Consider the following 18,437-nt stretch of genomic DNA (forward strand, 5'->3'; position numbering starts at 1 on the left):
AAAGGTGTGTGCGCCCTCAATGGTATACTCTCTTTTTCGCCCTCAATCAGGTACTCTTATGAACACTGGGAACAACAACGTGATCTCGACGATCATATAGATTATAATCTAGTCCGACACTTCGCGGACACCTCCATGTCGCGGTAGAACTAGGAAAACGAATGTATGCAGACATTTTCTTTGCACTTCAAGGCTCTTTCTGACAGCGCCAAGCACAGGGAGACCACCTTAAACAGTTAGGTATTGCATCACATACTCAAGTGCAGAGAGCGAGAGAGAGACATTCATATGCTTAACTATATAATGAAGCAAATACAGGGCATGAAGGCCAAGGAACCCGTTAGATGTTAGCCTATAACTAGCCAATTGATCAAAGGGTATTAACAGTTAACGCCACAAATCCTCAGGAGGCCGTGGAAAAAAAAAAAAGGCGGGAAGGAAAGCAAAAGCTAAAAACCAAACGGCCACACATCACACTAGCATATCTTTCTCTGAAAAAACCCGATGAAACCTTCAAACGTCGTCTAGATCGGTCCAGTGCCCATTCTCCGAACGCTCACGCATCACAGCGCCTTTGATCGTTCTCACGAAATATATATGACGGTCTTCTGCCTGTCTTGCTTGTTTACAGGAGACGCGGGATGAACTGCACTTTGACGTCACTTTCTTAATAGAGGGTGGTCTATCACTATGTAAGATCAAGACATTCAAGAATATCTCTGGATGTGAAACGATCCTGGACATGGGAGTGTTCCCATCAGCTGATTGGAAGTGGCAAGAGCGACTCTTTGTAGTCATTACGCGAAAAGAATTGGCTATCCACGGCATCAGTAGGCTGTGTAGTAAAATTGATACCGTGGCTATTTGTTTCTTGGACAAGCTGAATAAGGGACCAAAACACATCCATCCTTGTCACGTGCCTATTCGCCTGTAAGATGTTACAAAATCATCTGATGTCAAAAGCTTTCCAAAAAGCATGATGGAAGAGGCATCTATATCTGAGTTTTAGCCTGAAACTAGACTTGACGGATCATCCAGGACATACCTCAACAATGAAGCGGGACCACATCTTGCCCTCTCGAACTCCCATCTCTCCTTTCAATATATCGAGGCCAAAGCCCCGGATTACATCCGCTATCTCAAGGAATAATCCTCGATCGTCACAAACCATCTGGAACAAAATATAATGACAGGTTTAGATAATCAAGTTACAGCAGAAAGATACGGGCATACTCGGTCACTTCTTCATCCATTACCTCTATAAGCATTTGTCCTGGCGGGCCAAGGTCTTCAACTACTATAGGACACACCATTGCCTGACCTCCGACTTCGCAGGCCCAAGTTGTGCCGCCTCTGCTGCCATCTCCTACATCCCTCCCATCTCTTTCGTTTTTGAGGACCAAATTGTTACCTTGGCCAATTAGCTATACAAAATCAAGGGAAAAATCAGTGATACCGAAGTCGATCAAGTAAGGCATCTGACTTCAGGTAGTAAATGGGTAATTGGTGACAAAAATGCACCTTTGTCTCATCAGCTCGCTTAAGCTTATCGGCGTACTTCGTCATGTTTTGCAAGAAGAGCATGTGTTTGATTGTGCGATCCAACAAAGCATCGATGCTACACTGGAACATATCCCCACCAAGAAGAACAACAGTGTTAGAAACAAAACAAATTTATTATATTAGTGACAAGCCGAAGCTCTCAATTCATTTTTACGGTTAGTCCCCTTGGTAATACCTTTGCCCCATTAGGGATGATCCCCCGCAACTCTTTGAGGCGGTCTTGGATCTGTTGACGGTCTTTCGGTCTTGGCCTTGTACTTTCGCCGGGTCTAGCCCTTTTCCTGGGGGCTTTCATGGGTTCTTCTGTCCTCTTTGGTGGCATGACAGTCGCACCTCTTGTGTTGATGCTATAGCTATCATCAATCCATAAGCCGACCTGCGACTTAGGGAAAACCACCCCCCTGTGAACAACATCTTTTTCCTTGCATAAATAGTGTACGGGACTCGTAGAGGTCTTCATACTCCCAGAGCAAGAAAGATTCGACGACTGAAACTGCTTGGAATCATAGTACGGTTGCTCAACAGCCTTTCTTTGAGCAAAGGGAGGTGATTCCAGAAAACCTGATTTCATCCCTGAATTTTGGTTACCTTCAAAGAACTCTTCTAATCCTAATTCAGAGAATAGACCTTTCCAGGGGCCACCATCTTCATAATAAACAGGCTCGAGTTTGCATCCGGCAGTTGCTCCAAATTCGTCAAACACTTCTCTTTCAAGATTTTGAATATTGATCGTCTCCTCTTCCATCGTGAAGGAATCAAAAACAGAATTCCACGGAGAGCCAACTGCTTGATTGATCGGAGGTTGGCAATTATAATCACCTCTATCTAGGACAGATGAGATGGAGGAAAGAGCCGTGGAATGTGCAAGGCTCTTATCCAAAGAGCTTGCCATTCCAAAGGGGCCGTGCTCTGGCAAATCGGAAAACCATTGGGAAAGATCATCCGCAAGACATGAATTAGAACAATCTTCAGCATGTTGAAAATATTCAGCAGATCTTTTCTGGCCAGATGATACCCTTGGAAGTTCACCGCAAATGTCTTGCATGTATGGAGCAGATTGTCGGCTGTTCACAGAGTTCCCCGTGATGTCACGCATTTTTTTCCTCTCTACCAGTCCTTTGCCGCATGATGATGACGGTGTTGAGATAGGGGAAGATGCACAGGAACTCTTCACTGAACTGCTAAAGGACGTTAACGTGTTCTTTCTCGTACTTGTAGAGTACGCGTGAGGAAAATTCTGTGGCAATGACGGCTCGAGCGAAGTTAAAGCAGAACCTCCACCGCTCCATGAACTGGTGCAAGTTCCAGAAGATGCATTTTTCATGAGAGAGATTGGTTGAAAAAGCTGAGGCTCATGAGAAGCCATAGGCATGTCGGGATGCGTGACGGGCTTTTGCATTTGGTAGTCAAAATTGGAAACTCCCCCAAGCATAGAGACCAAGTCGCCGGAGTATTTGTCCCACGTATGTCCCAATAATGGGATCAGATCTTCTGCAGAGGGGGCATCTCCTGTCAGATCTGCGTGACCGTCGCTGTTCACTGATACCAGATTCCTGTTGTAGGAGTTTCGAGATAAGAGTAATGAAGCAAACAATCCATTCAGAACATCGCCGTCTTTGTTCAGAGATGAAGGATTATTTTCCAAGTGAAGCCTGCCATTAATATTTCCCCTCTCTCGAAACAGTTTCTTTACTTTATCTGAGAATTCCGAACTCTCTGGAATCTGGAGAAGTAATAGTTACAACTGATTAGAATAAGCGTCTATCAAGAAGGAAGTTAACTATATTGACTCTGTGTTATCCCATCTTATATGTAAAGCGTGCAGACGGGGACTTCCATAATGAAGCAGCACATCAGCAAGCATAGACCATCACTTTGATTATGTCGATTCAGATATGTGGTTCGTATATATATGTATTTCCCTTAAAAATTCATGTAAATCTGATAATCAGGAAGGAAATCAGAATCCATTTCCTTTTTAAGCTAAGCTCCTCCTTTTCTTGGAAGCAGATCTAGAGAATGGCACGAGAGCATGTATTATTCATCTCCGCAGCATTTTCTTTTAGACACGAGAGACCGGATTCTAGATGATCAAATTGTGATGTATTTAAACTCATATAATAAGCATTCACAGTTTTCAAGTAGTCTTTCAACTAACCTTTTTCATGGCTCCAACTTGTACGACTCCCAGCTGTTCCACAGGGATTACCCCAATAGTCTGCGAAATCAGCACAATAACTCAACAAACATAGCTCGTGTAATCGCACTAAAAATCAGTTCAAGGGATGAACAACTGTCCCAACATGTAACACCGAGGATTTAATTCACTATATACATGGTCATAAAAGACCCACCTTAATTCCAGCTAAAAACTCGCGATACATCTCAGACTCATCCTGAAGATAAGCAAGTTCACACAAATTAGAAGATATTACTTTGAGATTTAGCTCACAATTAACTAAGTAGGCAACACTAGTACAAAAGCGGGAAGAATAAGGATCGTTACCTGGACACCTGTGTTATCAACACTACAGCATTGTTCACCATGCACATCTTTGATTATCCATCGCTGCTTCCCCGTGAAAGCGGCTTGGCCAATAATCCTACATAAAAGAAGTGGACACGAGTAGGAAAAGATAAACAAATCGCACAAAATTTGGAAACCGAGTTTCGAACTCGGAAAAAGCAAACGAACAAAAATAGATGGAACAAATTCAAAAACAAATTATGTGAATGCATACCCCTCACCCAGCAGGTGCACCTGTAGGAGCACATCGTTCACCACCGTCTCCAATTGTTCATCAAAATAAGCATCTTCCACAGTCAACAACCTGGTAACATCCATTTCAAATTCCCAACTCTTGTGTCATGAAATGTGGAGTATAATCCAAATGCAACTAACATCAGAAATTTAACCGAGTTCAAGCTTCCCATCCTCTAACATAGGCCAAGAAAAAGTCAATTCCTTTCTTTCCTTCCTCTTGTCATACATTTGATGTTGGTTACTTTTTTTCTCTTTCTTCTTCTAATGCCCAGGACTTTGCTGAATTTTACTCAAATTACAGGAAAATCCTATCAGTTTCGCAAGATAATGCTCATAGGAAAAAGAATGCAAGGTGATGATGCTAAGAGCTGGAAAACCAATCCTAAAAGGAGAGGACTCAACCAAAGTCTTTAAACTTCCTCTTTTCAAGAAGTACTTGACACAGAGAAAAGTAATTTGCTTTGGAAGATCCCATGTCCCCCTGCTATGCCAAAAAAATTTAAAATTGAGAACTTGATTTTGTTTAAAAAGAAAGATGTTGACAAAGCCATCTGAACACTTGCTACCTCAAGGACAACTATAAAGAAGCAAAACTTTGAGCTGTCCTAAAGCAGAATCCGTTAAACTATTGCAAAGGGACAAAGTTTAGTCACTCAAAAACATTAGCATCAGATACAAACGCGAAATTTGCGCCAATAAATTCCTCAAAAGGAAGGCTACAACAAAACAGCAGAGAAAAAAAGAACCTTTAGGCAACAAACAAAGAGGCAGAACAGTAGAATTTCATCGAAATCTAGAAACGGACACACACGAGAGACGTGAATTAGAAGGAGGAGCTTACATGGGGTTTCTATGATCGAAACGCCAGAAGACACCGTATGACCAGCCGTTGTCGCAGCACAGACTCTTGAGCTTCGTCTTCACCACCGAAACCATCCCTGCTTCGCTCACTCCAACGCCTCGTTCCTCCGTCAGTCGAGCCCCATTCAACTTCAAAACCAGCCTTCCCCTCGACCGGAAGAATCAGAAAATCTACCCACAAACCGAACGCGAAACAGGCTCAAAACCCAAGTGTCGCAGTTCTTGAGCTTTCGAAGCGATTTCCCTGAAGCAAGCAAGCAACCTTCCTCGCAGCGAGCTCCCGAGAAAAGCAGCTCCTTTTCTTGAGAAGACGGAAGGAAAAAAAACGTCTTTTGTTGTTCTCGTTGCAGAAATGGAAGTGCTCTGTTCTGAGAAGGAACAGAGGACTAAGAAGCTGGTTTGTGTATATATAGGAGCTGGGTTTGGTTCCTTCTTTTGTGATTTATTGCTTCTTTGATGCTTCTAAACGTGCATGTATGGTAAGCGTGGGGGATTTGGTTTGAGTCTTGCTGTTGTTTATGGACAAAAGATGAGATCCAATGTGGTTCGAGCTCGAAGGGAACAGGGGGACATCTTCTTCGCCATTAAATGAAGCCTCTCTCTGTCTCTGCGATGTGTTCCCGGGGACAACCGGTCCCATCTCCTCTTTTTTCTGCTTTTGAAGTTTCCCAGAACGGGCTGTTTCCACCGGCTATAGCCGGTCGATCTGCTTCAATTTTCTAATCGTCATTATGCCGTAGGATGAGGTAGGAGGAGCTAATGATCACTACTCACTAGTGATATTACCGAGCTAATGTAATTACGAATTTACTTGCGCGGTGAAGAGAGCCCATGACATTGTCGCTTGCTCTTCTTAAGAGATGTTGAACATTGCGTCGTCAAGATTAAAATACCGAATGCTATAGATGCCGATATAATCGATCTGCGAAACTATTTTCGTAAAGGGCTGTCGCGAAAACTATACACGTTTGCGAATCGAAAAGAAATATGTCTTAAAATTAGCGGGTTTTGGGCGGTCGAGATGACCCCAGAGGAGGGTCACTGTCCAAAAGGGCAATCAGAAGAGCATTCTGGTACCATCTCACACGTCCCTATCAAGGTCTCAGCCACCCAAGAATTTTTTTAAAAAAAATCGCCATTTTTTATCAGGCCATGATTTTACAACTTAAGTAGTTTTTTGGGAATCGATAGCGATGCCGGCCGAGCTCATGCATTGAGTCACACTCTCAACTTGAGCCACCAACCCCACAATCAAAAATCTTGACTGCCACGCCATAGTGGACGAGTAGAGCATTAGCTTAGTAGGCTCGATTCATTCGCGCATTCAGCTTTTGCCACATTGCCCTAAGTCTTTCTTTGGTTTTCACTCTATCTTTGATTAGAGCCCTTGAAGGCCAATTTCAATTTGAAGTGGGAAAATCGATTTGTAACACTACTTGCGACAAAAATGCCGTCTTTTGGCTCGAGATGGTAACGGGTAGGCCTGTTAAAATGAGTCATAAATCCATATATTATGATTCAACCAAAAAAAAAAAAAGAAACTCATATATAATGAGCTGAGTTATTATATAAGTTAGTTATATTTAATAAATTAATCATAAATAATTCTGAAAATAATATGAGTGTTAAATGAATCGTAAGTGTGCATATAATTTCTCTCTCTTCATTCTCTCTTGCCCTCATTCAATCTCGGGCTCGCACACTTCGCACTCTTACCTTAATTTGGGTATGAGGTTTTCTATATTTTGATTAAATATGAAAATGTCTTAGGAATATGGGACGAATCGAGCACGGGTTACTAAATTTGCATTAAAATAAATGGGTCTACTTGGATCGGTAGACCCAACACGACCCACCAGCTTGACCGGTCTAGTAGTGGGGACAAGCTTCGAGATGACCAACCCCGATTAGATGCTGCAAAACTCTTGCGGTTATTTTTCTTTAGGTAATAAGAGTACCGACATAAACCTAACGTTTATGAAAAGGACATTTCGGCAATATAACTGCTTGGATATGGGTTCTAACACAATTGATAGAAGCATTCAAAAAGCCATCTCGAATCCTATAAGATTTTTCTTTGGAGAAGACTACAAACATGTCCCACACGAATGCCAAACTCGATTGTCAATTTTAAAGGTTTTTAATTGTCAAGTGATCAATCGAATATAGAGGTACGTGTCATCGTTGCTTCTTCATCGATAAGTGCTACCATAAGACATATGTGCCCTGATGCCAAAACTCAACTTCACACAAGGTCGTCTTGTTACATATTTGTGACACTTTCTACGTATGTGACTTGTGTATACCCCAACTTAAACGTGAGAGGAATTTCATGCAATTCTAAAACAAACAAAAAAATTGCATGAAGAGTAACACGATGGTCCGGACTAAATTAGGAATGAATAGCGAATAGGGTCGATTAGGATTTCGATTATGCACCTGCCGGAGGAACTCCACCCGGCGGGGCGGCGACCTGAGTTTCGGGCAGAGAATATCCCGGACGGTGGCGTGGGGGACTGCCGGTGCCTAGGGGGGTCCCAGTCTAAGGAAATTTGGAAACAAAATTTAAAAATTAAAAAAAAGGAAAAATGGAACGAAAAATTTGAAAAAAAAAAAAAAGGAAATGAGAAAAGGGTGCAGTGGAAAAGTGGTCCCTACTCAATTCTGCATAGTAGTTGTGGGGTTTGTAGGGATCAACTTCTGACACCCTCGTCAGGGAATTGCCTGCTCCTTTTTATTCCCCAAAAATACCTCCTCAAAAAATAATTAAAAAATTTATCATTATTTTTGGACAAATTACATGAAATTTTTACATCCCCCCCTACCCCACCACCTCGTCTGTCCTTTTAATTATATTCGCGACAGCAACCGCTGCTCCAGTACTAGTTACCCAGGTTTCATCATTAAATACCCCTAGCACCCCCCCCCAAAAAAAAAAAAAAACCTAAATTCAATGTCTTGTCATTTAAGATTACTCATCTTGGATTTGGTGCTGCTGCTGCTGCTGCATATGTAAATATTCATGGCAATAAAAATTGTGAGAGTGGAATTAAAACAAGTGGACTATAACAACCGTTTTCTTTTTTATAGTTATTTAATAGCATTTTTAGTTTTTTTTCTTTTTTTTTTCTCTTTTTTCTTTCTACTAGTGGGGCCGATCTCTAGCCATTAGCCATGGCCAGCAAAGGTCGGCCTTGTGTCGAGGCGACTAACCCTTGCCCATGCGAGGTTGCCCTGGCTTAGGCGAGGGCCGGCCTTCCGAGATTTGGCGAGAGGGGCGCAGGCGCAACCCAACAAAAGGAAAAGGGAAATGAAAGAAAAAAAAATAATAAGAAAAAACTACCAAAAGGTTGCAGAAAAAAGTACATGTCAGTGCCAGCCATATCATTTATGATGTTCGGCATCCACTTTAGGGATATTTGACTTAAACTGAATTGGTACCGATGCGAAAATGTTGAGGACTATATTGGTATTTTTCTCTTTTTCTCATGATTATAAGGACACAAGCCTTTCACATTGAATACATAATTTTCAAGGTGCAAATAATATCTCTTCGCATTATGGGATTGATATTTCACTATGGTAGTGATATGTCGTTATCATTACGGGGAGTGATATTTCATTATTTGAAAAAATAAATCTCAACGACGTCGGATTGGGTAACCAGAATGGGTGTAGTATTGTCCACCAAACTTGTGTCAGTTTTTTTTTTTTTGGGCGAAAAACTTGAGTCATTTTTTTTTTTTTTGGTCGAAAACTTGAGTCAATTGACAAGCTCTTTGTCTTGAGGAAATCGAATCAACAAGGTGAAGATGAGACCGACATTTTATAAACGGAATCCCCAACAATTATTTTATAACCTCGGTGAAGTTCTTAAACTGTTTCGTCCGAACTACGAGATGTTAAATTCGAAAGGTATTCCCTAAAATGAAGATAAGAAAAATATTTTCTCTCAACTTAATGGGTGATGATGGGGAAAGTAGACTCTACGTCATCTTCGGATGGCTACTGCCGAGTAGAGTCGTATAGTAGTGTTTTGCCTTTGGGTGAATCTCGAAACTTCGGCTCTTTCATCGTCGACTTGTGCTTCGCACAATGTCTTGAATCGACTTGTCGGCGATGTACCCCTAATTCAAGATACCGTGCGAATTAATTATTGTACACCACTGCTTTATCTACACAAAAGGCTGAGGATTATTGGCTATAGGCTGTGTCGCACTTATCTAAATTTTACTGTGCCCCTCGTCATCTTGATTGATGACATTTTAATTAATTCAGATTGTTCCCCCAACACGCAAAATTGACACAAAATCATTAATTCCTTCTTTCTATAACCCAAGGGCATGGATGTGAATACCCGGCTATTTGGAGACCCATTGAACATCTCGCAAACCTCATGAACCGATTAAGTCCGGAACATTTGACCCGTGCAGATAGCCCCGATGTAGAGCATCTTGCATATAGTTGGTGAGATTCGAATTGATGACTTTCGATTCCTAAGTTGGACATCCCCGAGCAAACAAATTTGGTCTCTAGGAATCCAAATTGATCAATTTGATTGCTAGAAGTAGCTAGTTGCAGAATTCCAGCCTTGCTGTTTGAGCAATTTCCCAACTTGTAATTTCCACAAACGTCATCAATCCACACTAGAGAATAAGAGAAGGTCTCTTTTGAAGTCTTAACCATTCTGAATCCCTTTAAAAACTAATCATCCATCAAAAGTTAAGGAAAAATTATTTATAAAAGAAAATTATATGCAAAATTATAAAAATAAGAAGAAAACAAAATAATTTTCACATATTTTTAAAGACAGTTGATCTTGTTTAGAAAACTAAATCTAGACACCATGGTCATTGATTAACATGCGCGTACCCAGCTGGTACATGCACAATTACTACTCAAAAGACAATTCATTTACAAGGGAGAAAACTGTTCCAAAAATCCTAAATCTATTGCACTTTGGCCAATTCAGTTTTAAATCTTTCAATTTTTCTGATTGAGTTCCAATCTTTTGATACTTTGTTAATTGAGTCTATCCGGCGGATTTTTACCAAAAATCATTTATTTAAATGTCCGTGGTGCCACGTAGGATGGTCGGCGTTGACATGCACGATTATTTTTCTTCTTCTTCTTCTTTTCTTTTCCTTTTTTTTTTCTATCAAGTATGACTAGGGTGAGTAGTCAACCCTTGAGCGAGGGCCCAACAAGGGCTTCCTGGCCCTCCCTTGTGACCGGCGATGGTCGGCTAACATCGCTCACCAGGCTTGGTAGAAAAAAAAAGGAAAAGAAAGAAAAAATAATAAAACCCACATTTTTTGCAAAAAAAAAATATTAAAATTGTCTATATCAAGGATGACCATGCCATGCAAGACATTTGGTGTCCACATTAGTCGTTTTCAACAAAAATTGATCGGATGGACTTAATTGGCAAAGTGTCAAAAGGTTTAGAGCTTAATTGGCAAAATTGAAAGGTTTAACATTGAATTGGCCAATGTGCAATAGATTTACATCTTTTTGGTCAATTTTCCCCTTTTACAGGCAGCGAAAAGATATGATGATAAACCTCGAATACTTTTCAGGGATGCAAACCATGTCGGGGGTCATCCGAGAAATGACATAATTAGAATTTTCCCAAGCGATTTTCCTTTTCCCCTTAATGGATCAAACTGTTTTCGCAAGTGCATAATCATAAACAAAGCTAGATTTACAACATCGCTTACATGTGTGGAGACAGTTCTTTGCCACAGACAGGATCAATTGGGCCTTTCAGAAAGAGTCTGAAAGTTCACCCAGATCGTGAAAGATGAACAGAATTGACGCGTATCTTGTCTCAATCATCGAACTTGTCCTCTCACTTGTCTCCTCCTCAGATTTGATGAAACTTTAGCTCTTTGTAGCCACAATAATTTATCAATCGCCAATCAAAGCCTACTAAACCGGCCTCTCGTAGATCACACATATGTGCATGAGCTACCGACATTATCAAAGTTGACCTTGATTGATGGGGAGGTCTACCCTAACATTCTCCGACGGTCGTCTCAAAGCTTTTTTTCTTTTGGACCGACCTCTCACCGCCCATTTTTATAGACTGAGTCACACTTCCATCCTTTCAGGCTACGCAAGTGAAAAAGGCATATAAGACCCCCAAGATGGTTTGACCTTTGTAACTCTACACTCCTACCTTCAACAAAAAGAAATTGTAAACTTCGCATGATAGACACAAACTCAAACTCGGACAGGGAACGAGCGTAAAGATCTTACTACATGAATGCCCATGAAACAAACTCCCATGAACCTAGTTATATCCAGGTGTCACGGATCTGAGGTTCCGTGACCCAACTAACCCACGAGATAGCTTGGATGATCAACAAGACTTGAAGTGTCTTGGCCTCTAAGGTTGTCGTGAGTATTCTAGAAGATTTTTAGGGATGGTATGTAAATTGTGTGTCCAAAATATTTCATGTACTTAACAAGGTAGACTGTAGCCTTGTAATTAATAGAGTAGACGGTAGTTGGGAAGAGTAGATCTCGACCGTTCGATCAAGGAAAATCAATGATAGTAATTGAGAGTTGCCTTATTCCCCTCATTTGTTGAGCAATACAAACATTCTCTCCCAATCCCATAGCTTCTCTATCTAAACTCTTTCTCTCTCTACGATTTGAGTGGGCTAGTGAACGATGGATCCCTAGGGAAGGCTTGGCTTAGGCGACTCATCAAACCCAAAGAAGCCTACATCGCCACACGGTCACGATCCCAAGCATTGGACCGTGACACAAACCTTTGATATGTGCAAATAACTTAGTTCTGAACAATTTGTACGTAATTGAAAGTAATCATACATATTATCACCAGATCCTATAAATTATGTAAATTAATCAAACATTCCTCTCTCCTTAGAAGTGCAACTTCTTTGTTTACTTTCTCCAAGTCAATGCACATTCAGTCTTAATGATACATTTCTATACTCTCTCTCTCTCTCTCCGTAGGGTATCCAAGGTGTCCAAGATCTAGAAAAGGTTAGGGGACACCCATAATTCTCCATGAGAGAATGAAAGGAATGTTTTGCACATCGCATGAGGGGGGGAAAGAAAATGGGTCCCCAGTTAGTATGACAATCTTGACCTAAAACACATCTCACACTCACACACCAACCCCAAAACCCTAACTTTCTCCCCCCCCCCCCCTCACCTCAATCTTGCCTCGTTTTTTTTTTTTTTGGATTCTTACTTATTTTGTCCTCCATTCTGAATTAGTCACACTCTACTCCAATAACAACACCGCCTAGCCAAGGACCACCTTTCCTTTTTTGTTTTTCTTGTTATTTTATGATTGGAGTTGGCCAAAGGAAAAAAAAAAACATGATTTCTGGGGGGAAAGCATGATTGAGAAGACCCCCATCCTAGATTCTCTTCAACATTCTTTGTTCTCTTGTTCATTTGTTAGTTGACATCCTTGATGGATGTCTGGTTTGCGAAACCATGAGAGGGAGACTCCCTCTTTTTCGAGTGGGTGGATGTGTCAGATAAAAGAGGAGTAAGAAAAGACCCTCCAAACGCAAAGTGTTTGGTTTTTTTGGGGTGACATGATTCCAAACTCAAAGCTGACTCCAACATTCTTGGCAAAAGAAACAAGAAATCACATTTAACAAATTCTTATGACATCAATTTCACTATGGGGTTAAAAAAAAAAAAAAGGCAACAACACAAAAGCAACGTTTGATGGATCGAAATTGTCCATGCGAACTGACAAGATGAGTGAATTCTATTTGCGCCGATAGTCAACCTACTCGTAAACAAATCATCCCACTTATGTCAAATTACAGAGTTTTAATCGGCTCTGCGTGGATGTAATCTCCCTCTTTGATCAGAACTTTCTAACACCCATGAAAGATAAATAAATGAGCAAAAGGAAGCAAAAAAAAGAAGGAATTGAGAGGAGAAAGAAAAGGTTTCTTTTCTCTTTGCAAAGGATGATGATCATTCTGTCTCTTGGAGACGACACACGCTTCATCATGAACGTCGAGAGAACGAAGTCAACGGCAACGAAAGTTAATATGCTTTCGCATTTTTCAATCCCTTTGTTTTTTTCCAACTGTGAGATTTAGCTTTGCTAGATCATGTCCTTCCCTTTTCTCCTTTTTGCTATTGGCCTGCTCGAATAAATTTTATAAAAATGGCTGAACAAACAAACCGAGGTGTTTGATTGGTGACAACACGAATCGAGTGAGAGGCCCTACTTGTGATGATTGATTTATATATTTGTATGCTTTGAGCAAATGATTGTTGGTTGTCTTGGATAATATTCTCTGTGGAAACATGCTTTGTTTCAATTGAGATAGGTCTTGAAGGCCAATTAAGGGAAAGGGGACAAAAATTATAATTGCGGGTCAATTATGATGTTCATGTTCACTTTCAAACACAATGTCAAAAACAGCCTGATTTCTTGAAGAGAAAAAAAAAATGAACACCTAAGGGGAAAAGCAAAAGGTGTCAAAACATGATTTGGTTTCTATCTTTTCTTTCCTTCTTTTGAAAAATTATCAAAAAAGTCATAAACCTATTACAATTGCACCAATTTAGTCTTAAACTTTTTCTTGTCAATTGAGTCCTAAATCTTTTGCAATTGTGCCAATTCAGTCAATTTGACCGATCGGCGCTAACGTGGCAGATAATATTTATAATTTTTTAAATTATTTGTTTATTTTTTTAATAATTTGTGCCTGCCCAAACCCTATAAAAAAATTTTAAAAATAAAGAGACGGAGAAAATTAAAAATATTAAAAAATATATTCAACTAATATTAAAAATTTGTTACATCAACACCAGCGATGCCAAATCAACGCCAACCAGCTAAATGGACTGAATTGACACAATTATAAGAGGTTTAAAACTTTTTTTGGTAACTCTCTCAAAAAAAAATTTTTTTTTGGTTGGTTTTGACTTGTGATGAGGTGGACTTTAGACAAACTTGTGCTGCCCAAGTATTTTTCAGGAATTTTAAAAAAAACTGGCATCTGATTTTTTGCATTTTAGAGGGAGTGATCTGGAAACTGGGCCAACGCAATAATGTTGGCACCGAAATATGATGGATCTACAACGAAGCAAATCTTTCTTGGGGCTCCATTCTCGAGACAGATTATAAACACCGGAGAAATTTCATTTTTCATTGACTGCTAATCTTATAACCACAGCATGGACACCCATAAATTCCTTTTTTTATGAACAGCCTGTGTAATGTTTGGCAATGCATGCTCGCAACGCCTTCTTTGTTCTAATCTTTTGATCATTCTTAAAGTGACTGATGTTATGGTGTCTTGAACTTGGTCAATTGAATTCCACTAATTTGCCACATTACCACATTTGCAAGTCTTTTTTTTTTTTTTTGTGGGTGCTTTAATTGCCAACACGAATATTCGAAGAACGTTAATTAGACATACATTACGAGAATCGTTCAAAAAATCTTGAACTTATTGCGCTTTTGCCGATTTAGTCCTAACCCTTTTAATTTTACCAATTGGGTCATAAAGCTTTTCACATCTTGTCAATTGAGTCTATCCAATTGATTTTAGCCGGAAATCAACGATGTAGAGTCGGCCGTCCTATATGGCACGACCGGCCCCGACGTTCACAATTTTTAATGATATTTTAATATTTTATTCAAATTTTTGTATTATTTTTTTCTTTTTTTGTGTTTTCCTTCTTTACTTTTTTATTTTTTTCATTTTACTTTTTTCTTTTTCCCTCCGCCGGACCTCGTCGATGGCCAATGGAGGGAAATAGAAAAAAGAAAAGAAGGACAGAAAAATGAAAAAAAAAGTAATAAAACATTTCAAAAAATATAAAACTAATATCAAAATTTGTTCACATCAGCACCAATCATACCACATAGGACTATCACTGTCCACGTCGGCGATTTCTTGTCAAAATTAATCGGATTGACTCAATTGGTAAAATTAAAAATTTTGAGAATGAATTGGCAAAAAACAATAAGTTAAAAACTTTTTGGACAACTTTCCCAAAATACATTAGATGCTCTTGTGTTCTACAGTGAAATCACTAGCTTGTGCAGCGCCAAGAATACAACTCTCACAGTCGCGAAGTAGCTCTTGGGAATCACCTAAAGGAAACCAAAAGCGACCATGGAAATAACTCGAGATGCATAATTTCCTATTCAAATAACTCAATAACCTCTACATGATAAGCATGTGAAAATGTACCAAACGACATCCGGTCATTGCTCCTCTTTTTTCCCAATGAAAGGACGAACTGCCTCAATCGTCACGCGATATGCAAACCGACGAAATTGCAATCAAATCCAAACATATTATAAATCAACTTAAACGAGCAAGCCAAAAGTAGAAAGTGAAGAGGACTGCTTACCATATCGAGAAGCATTCCAATTTGTTCGACATGGGGTCCTTCGTTAATTATATTTGATTGAAGTATGTGTGTTGGACTAAATTTGGGAAAAGATTTTCTTTTTTGTTTTGGTCGGGGAGGAATCCGACTACCCTTCGTCAGAAACTGAAAGCTGACAAGGCACAGAGAGCTTTAGACTGCCCAATAAAAGTGAAGCACGCACAGCCGATCTCACGGACCACCTTGGTCTCATTTTCCTTCGTTATGCTCCGTTTTAAAAAAAAAAATCAAATAATGACATAAAATTCTCTCCTTTTTTTTTCAAATAAGAGCCTGAAGTGGATCTTATTTTAAATGATAGACTAAAGTAAATGTAATCGATTTCAGGATGGGTGGTTCCTACCTTAAAATCGAAAATCGCTCGTTAGGGATCGGTTACGCAAGATGCGAACCATGAACCATCTGCTTGTTCCATGGATCCACTCGAAAACCTAACCATCGATCCGGTCCGGTTCCCGATTACAGCCCCGCCGAGCACCTACATATCTAAAGGTAGCTGAGGGAAGATTTTTTTCTGGTTGAGGTTCTTTTGCTTCTGGTGTTGCAATATTTAACCTAATTACTCTACACCTTTTATCGCAAGATTCTTAGAAAGCATCTATAGATGATGGTAGAGGGATTAACACAGCACAAGAGGATAATGCAACTCTAAAGGTGATTGAAGCTATAAAATGCATTACTATCATACATTTTGATCAATAGATCGGCATATTAAGCTACATTCATGTGGTTGTTGTAGGTCTCTGATTTGAATTCTATGATAATAGATGAATAGCATGTGATTAAAATAATATATATTTGTATTATATAAAAGGACTGATCCAATTGGACCGATTGGATGGTTCCCACTCAAAACTAGAAACCGTACCTATACCCACCGATTTTAGAAAAGTGAAATTAGGAACCGAACCGTACGCGCCGGTTACCATCCAAAATCAGCCGGTTGGGTACAGTCCGATCCGATTTGGGTTAATCATGATGTTTTTGCTCACCCCTAGCATGAAGTACTCTCTTTGTTTTAAAAAAATTGCCTAATCGAGGGCATTTTTGTCATTTTCTTTAAATTTTGTTTTCCCATTTCTTTTTATTTTCCTTTGTTTTAGCCAACCAAGTGACCCTCGCCCTAACCGGGCGAGGCCGCTCTCGATGGCCACGAGGGACGCCTCACCATCCAAAACAAAGAAAAAAATAGAAAAGGGAAAAAAAAATCAAGAAAAGGAAATGACGAATAAGCCATTGATCGAGTCCTTCTTTGAAATAAAGATGGCACTTCATGTCCTTATTTAAAATAAGTTGCACTCCATGCCCTTATTCGAAATTTTCTCTTTTTCTTACCCAATTGTGGACAAATATTTCCTAAAACCTTACTTTCCAAGAAAATTACTTCATTTTTCTTTTGTTTGACTGTGCTTTGCATCTAATACGAAAGTCATACTCCTACTGTAATGTTTGCTAAAGGAAAACTATGAAATACACGATTGGAAAAAAGGTTTTGAGGACAACCCAATAATAACACGGAAAATTATTCTTGATTTTAAGAGAAAAATTTCCGTTAATCGTAAATGTGATAACTTTTTCGAGAAATAGATGGAGCTTAAAAGGCTCATTTTCCTAATCTTGTTATCCTCTTTCAACAATATTTTTTAAATAAGATTTTCGAATCTTCGCCTCAATTAATTAATTCAAGCGAATGCACACTATAAAGACGCGAGTTTTTTTTTTTTAAAGAAATGAGGACATTTAATATGTTAATTGAAAAATAATTAGCATATTTTTTTTCCTCCGATTTTCTCTCACTATGACTATTCTCTCTTGCCTCTATATATTAGTGCATTTGTCTATGCTTCAAAATTTGATAAACTATGGAAAGGATGGAGAAAATAAAGAACTATGAATTTTTCCGAAGTTACACAACTCAAATGAGAAAACTATGTCAAATCAAAGAAAATGCAATATCCAAACTTGTGATAAAACCCTCGGGCAAGGCCGACGGTATCCATTCCTGCCCCACTTGAAATGCGAATCATGACCTTTGCTCCACCCTTCCCAAGAGCTATTGATTGTGGGGTTTATCATCCATCCCCTCCGCGCAGGGGGTAAGTGATTTTAGGTATTTGGAACCTGCCCTGCCACAGATTTTAGGGCTTACCCAGGTTCTATCTATACAACTATCTCCAACATGTGCAGACCTGAAATGACTATGCATAGATCACCCCTATTTTTATGGTCCGTTGCAGTAACAGCGTTCCCACTTTTATTATCACGTCAAGTATTGGCGGGGGCAATTACCATGTTGTTAACCGATCGAAATTACGGTTACAGTGAATTATCACATCTAATGACTGTCATTTGTTGTAATAACCCATTGAGCATAACTCATATTTAGACACATGAGGTACATGAAATATTAACAAAGCAAAAGTCTTGATAACATATATTATTGGAAATGGAAGTTTAGACTAATGACTCCAGTTTACACATTCATCATCGGACGCCATGAAATACCGCATCATTGCACGAAGACATGGAACAAGAAAAACACAAAGAATTGTTTATGGTTTCACGATGGAAGCTGCCCGTTGGAACCACTTTTCCAATTTTTGAAACCTAGAACCTACTCCACATACCATGAAACCTATAACCTAGAAACTATCTTGTTTCCACCAATTCGGTTCTTTAGTTCCTAGGTCTACCCTTAAACCATGCTCACGTCTACCTTCAGGTTGCGTAAAAATTAGCATCAATATTTATATGATTAATGTTAATTCCAATTCTTTTCTCATATGCAACTTTACTTTTTCTGTCAATAATAACAATCAAAGATAAGTTA

General features: G+C 39.4%; 1 protein-coding gene across 1 annotated transcript; it reads right to left on the reverse strand.

Annotated features, from left to right (window-relative positions):
• Positions 1-556: 556 nt before the first annotated feature.
• Positions 557-5,742, reverse strand: LOC115740892 (transcription factor bHLH157-like). The gene is made up of 10 exons (XM_030674534.2): positions 5,169-5,742; positions 4,305-4,394; positions 4,070-4,166; positions 3,918-3,959; positions 3,722-3,781; positions 1,739-3,286; positions 1,522-1,623; positions 1,257-1,424; positions 1,046-1,171; positions 557-928 (listed from the first exon to the last, which is right to left on the reverse strand). Exons 1-10 carry the CDS (start codon positions 5,261-5,263, stop codon positions 758-760), a joined length of 2,499 nt encoding a protein of 832 aa, XP_030530394.1. The 5' UTR covers positions 5,264-5,742; the 3' UTR covers positions 557-757.
• Positions 5,743-18,437: the final 12,695 nt, after the last annotated feature.

Source organism: Rhodamnia argentea, chromosome 9 (assembly GCF_020921035.1).
Source record: "Rhodamnia argentea isolate NSW1041297 chromosome 9, ASM2092103v1, whole genome shotgun sequence".
Taxonomy (NCBI): domain Eukaryota; kingdom Viridiplantae; phylum Streptophyta; class Magnoliopsida; order Myrtales; family Myrtaceae; genus Rhodamnia; species Rhodamnia argentea.